Source organism: Biomphalaria glabrata, chromosome 3 (genome assembly GCF_947242115.1).
Source record: "Biomphalaria glabrata chromosome 3, xgBioGlab47.1, whole genome shotgun sequence".
Classification (NCBI taxonomy): Eukaryota; Metazoa; Mollusca; class Gastropoda; family Planorbidae; genus Biomphalaria; species Biomphalaria glabrata.
This window is the reverse complement of record NC_074713.1, coordinates 16,623,132-16,630,018: the sequence shown is the minus strand read 5'-3', so window position 1 is coordinate 16,630,018 and position 6,887 is coordinate 16,623,132. Positions and strand designations below refer to the sequence as shown.

General features: G+C 33.7%; 1 protein-coding gene and 1 long non-coding RNA gene across 4 annotated transcripts in view; one reads left to right on the top strand and one right to left on the bottom strand.

Annotated features, from left to right (window-relative positions):
- Positions 1-713: 713 nt before the first annotated feature.
- On the bottom strand, positions 714-6,778 carry LOC129925147 (uncharacterized). Of its 2 annotated transcripts, XR_008776931.1 has the most exons (3): positions 6,275-6,778; positions 3,939-3,965; positions 714-2,774 (listed from the first exon to the last, which is right to left on the bottom strand). It is a non-coding gene; the product is annotated as an uncharacterized LOC129925147 (long non-coding RNA). The 2 variants fall into 2 exon arrangements; XR_008776930.1 differs by lacking the exon at positions 714-2,774 and having other exon boundaries at positions 3,705-3,965.
- Positions 6,188-6,887, top strand: part of LOC106073914 (collagen alpha-1(XII) chain-like) — a 42,609-nt gene continuing 41,909 nt past the window's right edge. For both annotated transcript variants that reach the window (XM_056023676.1, XM_056023675.1), the window contains exon 1: positions 6,188-6,206. In XM_056023676.1, the coding sequence (XP_055879651.1) occupies positions 6,205-6,206 (2 nt within the window). In that variant the 5' untranslated portion in view covers positions 6,188-6,204. The remainder of the gene's footprint in view (positions 6,207-6,887) is intronic.

Here is a 6,887-nt window from a genome sequence, read left to right as displayed (position 1 = left end):
ACCTTGTTCCATGTCCTCACTGTGGCCGGAAGTTCAACGAGACGGCTGCTGAACGTCACATCCCAAGATGCAAGGACTTGAAAACACGGCCTCCTACCATAAATACCAGACGAAAGTAGTCCTTAAACGTAAAGTGTCAAATTTAACAAATGTCTAAGTTATATAGCTATTGCCACAACTTTTGTCTTCATTTTTCTCTGAACAAAGAGGCATTTGTTATCAATACGTGTTGGTTTGTTTCCAATTCTTTTAATGAAATATTAGCATTCAAAAGTAAGGAATTATTTATATATAAACAATTTTACAGAGAGACATATGGGAACAATGCCTTCATTTAGATCTTTGTGGCCTACTACCATTTTATTAAAAAAAAACATTTGAAAGCTACAGGCTGTAAGAAAAATATTGTAAAATATCAATTAGCATCTGACATATTCTGGGTTTATTTACTAATATTTACACTTAGTCGATTTATAAGTGTATTCCTAAGTATTTACACCAGAATATGAATTGCTTTTTTAAAATGGGATGCATTTTTGTTACTAGAAGGATGATTTTTAATTGTCTTTCATTTTGTCATCACCAATGAACTCATAAGATACTATATATTGTTACAACTTTTGTAATTTTTTGAATTGATATTATATGTTTTTGAGTGTAAGAAATTTTAAGTATTGAAAAAAATGAATAAAATACTCTTGTCACTACGGAATGAATGAAACCTATTAAATTAGATCATCTAGATAGCTTTGCATAGCCAAATATAGCTGTAATGTGTTGTCCACTATTTACAGTTTGTCTTTGTTGCCATGGTAACATTGCATATAGGCCTACACATAGTTTACCAAAGAGGAGACAAATAAAAATCTGTTTTTTTTTAAACTTTGGGGTGGAGAACAAAAGTGCAAGGGGCTATCGATCGTCGATAAACCAAGCATTTAAATAGAAGATGTAATATTTGCTAACAATCGTCTTTACTTAACCTTACAGAAAGCTGAAATTATTTTAAATTCACATTTTTTTAGGAGCTGAATTTTTATTTTAGAACATTGTGCTTCAGCAGTGGAGTTTTTTTTTTTTTTTTTTTTTACCAGCGTGCAATTCAACGAAATCATCAATGTCTTTTTTTTTTTTTTTTAAATCAGCTTCATCATTTGTTTTGAAATATTTAAATCAGTTTTGGCCCTTTGCTTGATAGCGTAATATGCAGATTGAACTGCAGTTCAATGTTGAAGTTAATTATGTAAAAATTAATAATAAAAAATCATCACTTTCACCGGCCCCTTGAGAGGCCTTGTGTTTTACAAACTAGTAAAAGACTAAAAGATCTGTTTCCAAAGTATCTTAAAGAAAGAAGTATTTTTTTTTACTGATATTTCTTGACTACCTTCATCCAGCCAGCTTTGTGCTGCTGAACTCTGAACGTCTGCTCTATGGAAAAGAAGCGCGACGTTCTAATCTGACTCTCACATCGAGTAGTTTATACTGGGTTGTTGAGACAGTATGATCTGTCTGACATTCTCTTAATAGGAGAATTCGTAGCTTTATAAATGCGGGAGTCCGCAGAGGAGTATGTATAGTGGGTTTATTCTATGCAGATCATAATTTAATTCCGTCTAGATTTCGTGGGAAGAACTTTATCCGCCAATGGATATTTCCACTCTCCCGTCATGATCCTTAATTATATGCATGCATCAGTCAGTGTATGTAATGTAGATGTTGTCTCTTAGGTTTAATGATACATTTGTTTTTCTCTTTGAACTGATGTTCTCAGCTATTTTTATTTTTGTTTTTTTTCATAGGCCAATTTTCCTCGTAAAAAAACTCTCTCAGACGCACACATGCACGCACACACACACACGCGCATATTCACACTCACACACTACTGGCAATGTCATCTCAGTTCTTATTTGGAAGCTAGTCAAGATGGACACCAATGGGATGACAACAATGTTACTTTGTACCGTCTTAGAAACGTTCACCACATTTTTTTAGCTCTAATTTCAGGGAAGATGACAGAATGCTACGTGGCCAGGTAAACCACAAGTGTCACCTACACATTGTGCCCCACTTCTGACACAATGAATCCGTTATCTCCTGTTTTTTTTTTTTTGTTTCAATTCTTTTCTCGTGCTCTGCGACTTTCGGTAACTTTTCTTTGTAATCAGCTTCATTACAAATGTTCCAATTGTCCCAGTTTCATAGAAAAACTTTGGGTGTCCTTGACCCTGTAGTAATGTATTTTTTTTATAAATTTTATATCTTAAAAAAAACAAACTACACTTACATTTGTCAAAGATTAATTTATAAACATGTTCTTCATTCTGTTAGTATAAGTGCTTCTCAAATAGAGTAGATTTACTCTCACTATATACATTTTTCTTTACAATTCTCCATTGCAAGATGTACTAATAGAAAACGAGCATCTGCCGAAATTTTTAATAATAAAAAAACACAACAAACTTTTATGTTCAAACTTGCTTGTGGAGAATTATGAATTCTGGTCAAAGAAAAAAACGGGAAAAGAGGTGGGAGGAGTAGGAGCCATTATCTTACTATAAAATGCATGTACATAATAAAATCTAACAAAACAGACAAAATAAAAAACTATATTTTGGATTTCCATTCTTGCTGTTTGTTTCTGTTTATTAAATCCTTGTTTGTTAGCTCTAGCCAAAGGCTGGCTTTGTGCTTAGCATCTTGAATAGATGACACTGAACTACCAGCATTTCTCAAACTGAGGCATGAGGTGCACTCAAGGGAGTCGCAACATCCTCACAAAAAAGAGGGGCGAAAAAAGTTACTTTCATTGTAGTTATTAATCCATATCTAAACATTTGTAAAATTACATCATTACCAATTTAAAATACGTCTTTCATAATCTAATAAGACCTAAAATGTATACCTTTTTCGCGAGAGGCTTACGTTACGGTATTAATTCAAACTTTATGAAGAAGACATTTCAAAAATTGTCTGCTAATGTGATTTTTCTTGACTTTCTAGTCTCAAAAAATCTAAATTCTTCAGACTATTTCACTTTATTATAATGACGACTTTTGTGGAAAAAAAAAAAGATTCGCGGCAGAGACGTCTTACTTAACGCCAAGATCACGCCCATTACAGACGTCCGTGCGCTATATTATCTCGAATGTCCTTCGCATAAAATTTTAGCCGGTGCTGCCTCTTTATTATTAAACTTAATTTAATTTTTTTTATTGAAAGCAAACACTGGCGTTTTTTTTTATTTTTTTTTTTTACATTTCTAAGACAAGAAAGGCGTTGTAAATGCCATATTTTTGAAGTTAAGAACGCCAGAACCCGCCGGGGCTCTGACCTACACCCCGCTGGGTAAGTTTACTCAGAAAAGTTTTAGAAATATCTGTCAACAAAGTTCTAGACCCTAAAGAATGGGTTCTCTGGGTCTTTACGAGAAGCAGTTTGAGATTCCTTTTCATTTCAATCCCAACCTAGAAATAGAACGTTTTGTCTACATAGATTTTTTGTAGAAAGATTGGTCCATGCCAAATCAACAGACATTTCAACCAAGTCTACCGCCGACTAGAAGTCCTATCTTATCTTACTAGTATAAAGTGACATTTGTTTGGGCTTATGATTTTGTTGTCTTCGTTAAAAGCTTTCCTTTTAAACTCTATTCATTGCTAACTGCACACTTCCTGAAATATAATTAAAACAAAAACTGTAACTGGATTTTGTTTTTATCTGTGTATTTGTAGAGATGATTATTAGCCAGACTTCTCTATGAAACAAACACAAATATTCCGGACTAGCTGACGGCTCACTCTAGTAAATTCTAATTATCCTTACACCTTCGTCTCCGCCACTCCAACAAAATAGTTCCATATTCTAAAATAATGTTTTGAGAATAATTTGTGTGACTAAATTTAGTATTTCATGTCTTACAGGTTAGGCCTACTTACATTGTAAACAAAATGTTTCCGTTTGTTCTGAAAGGGAAAGAATGCATTTAAATGATTTAACATGTCTATAAGTCCAATATAATTTCAAATAACTATTGATAAGCAGCATTTCAAAATAAATAAATAATAAAAGGCTTGTCTTCGAGTCCGAAGATTATTGAGAAGTGTAGCATACACGTGGCTAACGCAGCCCCAGCTGCGACCTACACATTTTGCAAGTTGTTTTTTTTATATAGAAAGCTGTTGATAAAGACGTTCTACAAAGAATTAACTTAATTACAATCATTACATATCTGTCAGCGACTAGTTTGTTGACCAGGATCTATCTAATCCGTGAATGTTGATATGTTATTGTATACAGTAGAAGGAACTTTTAGTTGCCCGATGTTATGATTCTGTATTGTTTTAGTTATATCAAATAGTTTCAAGTGCTTGTAATGAAGTATTCAATTCAAAATAATTAAAGTTGTGATTATACCGTAGATTTTTTTTTGGTTACACATTCTGATTTTCTATAAACTTGAAGTCCAACTGTTAATAGAAATATACAACTTGACAGAACTGTTACTGTTACTGTTACGGGATCAAATGTAGAGCCACTTCTTGTTGGAAGGCATCGAAAGTTGAAAGTGCACATGTGGATTCAGGAATTAGAGAGTTATAGTCTGCATCTTCGTGGATTTGCATATTTCTTGGTCAGTTAACGAATGCATTTCTTTGCAGAGGACATTCTGAGACAATTGCCTTACTAGTGGAACCATAGTTTTCTGCATACGATATTAACTTGTGATATCGATAAATTAGTAGTACTAATGTATATGTTCAGGGTCCAGTTACATATTATATATAAAAAAATATATAGGGCCCTACTTAGTTCTGAAGCTCTCTTTAGGAGCCTTTATCTAAAAAAAAACATAAAGAAACTAGAACAGACACAATATTGAGCTGTGAGATGTTTAACAAACAAATATTCACAATATTAAAATAAAATTAGAGACATTTTGGCACAGAAGAAAATTTTAAAACACTTTAAAAAAAAAGACAATACCTCCTTTATTCAACTTATAGAGCGATTGTTTTTCTCTTAATAACTAATGAACGTTAGATTAAAAAACAATGGAATATTTTTACCCCGCCTCTCCCCCTGAGAAAAATCCTACTTAAACGAATGTATGGATCTACTAGACTCTATAATATTCCAATGATTGACCTTGAGATCAAGACTTAGAATAGAATGCGCGAGGATAAAAGTATACAAAATCTCTTTCTTCACAAATTCTATTAGAACATGGAATGAGTTGCCAGGAAAACCAACGATTTAGCAGAACCAGTCACTAATTAACATGCATGTGATAGATGGATACACTTAGGACGTAATTATCTTCTCTTTTGAGGTAACGTCTAAAGTATGATAAAGTAATATTTCATCGAGCTGTTGATTCAAACTAAAGCGAAGTCTATGGGACAATAAAAATAGGCTTTATGTATACACTACACTTCACACATTCTAAGTATTTAGCGGAACATTTTGGTTATTTCTTAGATTTATTCACGTGGTGACCTACTAGTTAATTATTCCAGTAGATCTTGGAACACCTATTCAGGCCTCTCTAAACACTAAGATTACAGTTTGGTATAAAGGATTGAAGCTTAGCAGAAGCACGGTAAATGAATACAGACAAAACCATGTTTACAGACAGTGTGGCAATTATCACACAGTAAGGTCTGAGAGAGAGAGAGAGAGAGCGACGCCGCTGATTGCAAACTGTATCGGCTGCGTGTAGAGGTTGTAACTGCTGTGTGGAAGACATCCTCCCGAGCAAAGCTTATGCCCAGATATTCCTCTCATTGAATGTTTATCACATTTCCATGAGCTGATCCATGCTCGGTTTGCTTCTAATGTCAGAGATAAGTTTTCATTTAGATTATTACAACGTTAGAATGAAATGGAGCCAATGTTGTAATGTACACAAATAGATAACTTCAAGTGAATGACGAAGAGAAAAAACAATCCCAGCGAACTTTTCCATCTGACTTGGGTGTACCATGACGCTGTGTGTCCTTATCTCTTCTCTCTGATTCGTGGAAGAGAACAGTTTGACCTTAAACCAAAACTATGGTCTTGAGGAAGTCACTTAGTTTGTTAACTTATTCCCTTAACGAAAACAAACAGGGATATAGGCTGGTATAAAAACTTCAAATGCCATTATTAAAATGCAAAACAAATGGATACTTTTACTATCTAAATCTATAGATTTATCTGGCCATGTAAGCCATTAACCTGCATTGTTTTATTTTGTGTGCGCTATTAATGAATTTATAAGTTCTTTACTTACGTGAAAACGAGACTTATTAACTCTATCACGTCTAGAACGAATGGTCTCGCTGCGCTTGGCTTATTTCTTGTTATTTATCTCATTTTTGTGTTTGTTCAGGAATGGCTTGCTCTAGGAATAATGCTTGAATAGAATTTGTAAACTCTCGGATGGACTTCCACTTATTAAAAACAATGAAAGATAAGCCCACGAAGCCACTTTCTTTTAGCATCTTGAATTAAACCTAGATCTACAAGCCAATGGCTTTAGAAAGAAACCTAGTTCTTAAACTAGATTCATAATTCAGGCCTCTAAACTTAAGACTTACACGAGGAGCTATCTTAAAGACAGCTCAGATCTATAGCTTTGAAATCCAAATCATTGGGAAGGAGGGTATGAAGAATGTAAAAATGTTCTCAAACTGTAGCAACTGTTCGGACACACAGTCTGGGAAGAGCGGAAGTAACAATTTGTGATACTCTAGGTCACGCTGCACAAAACTAAATACACACAATTAGATAATAAAAGAAATTTGATCAGTCTTTAAAACAATAACTTGCACTGTTTTTATAGGGTCTCTAGATTCTATTTTGAGAAACTTTAAAAAATTTAATTACATTTTCTAATCTGGTCA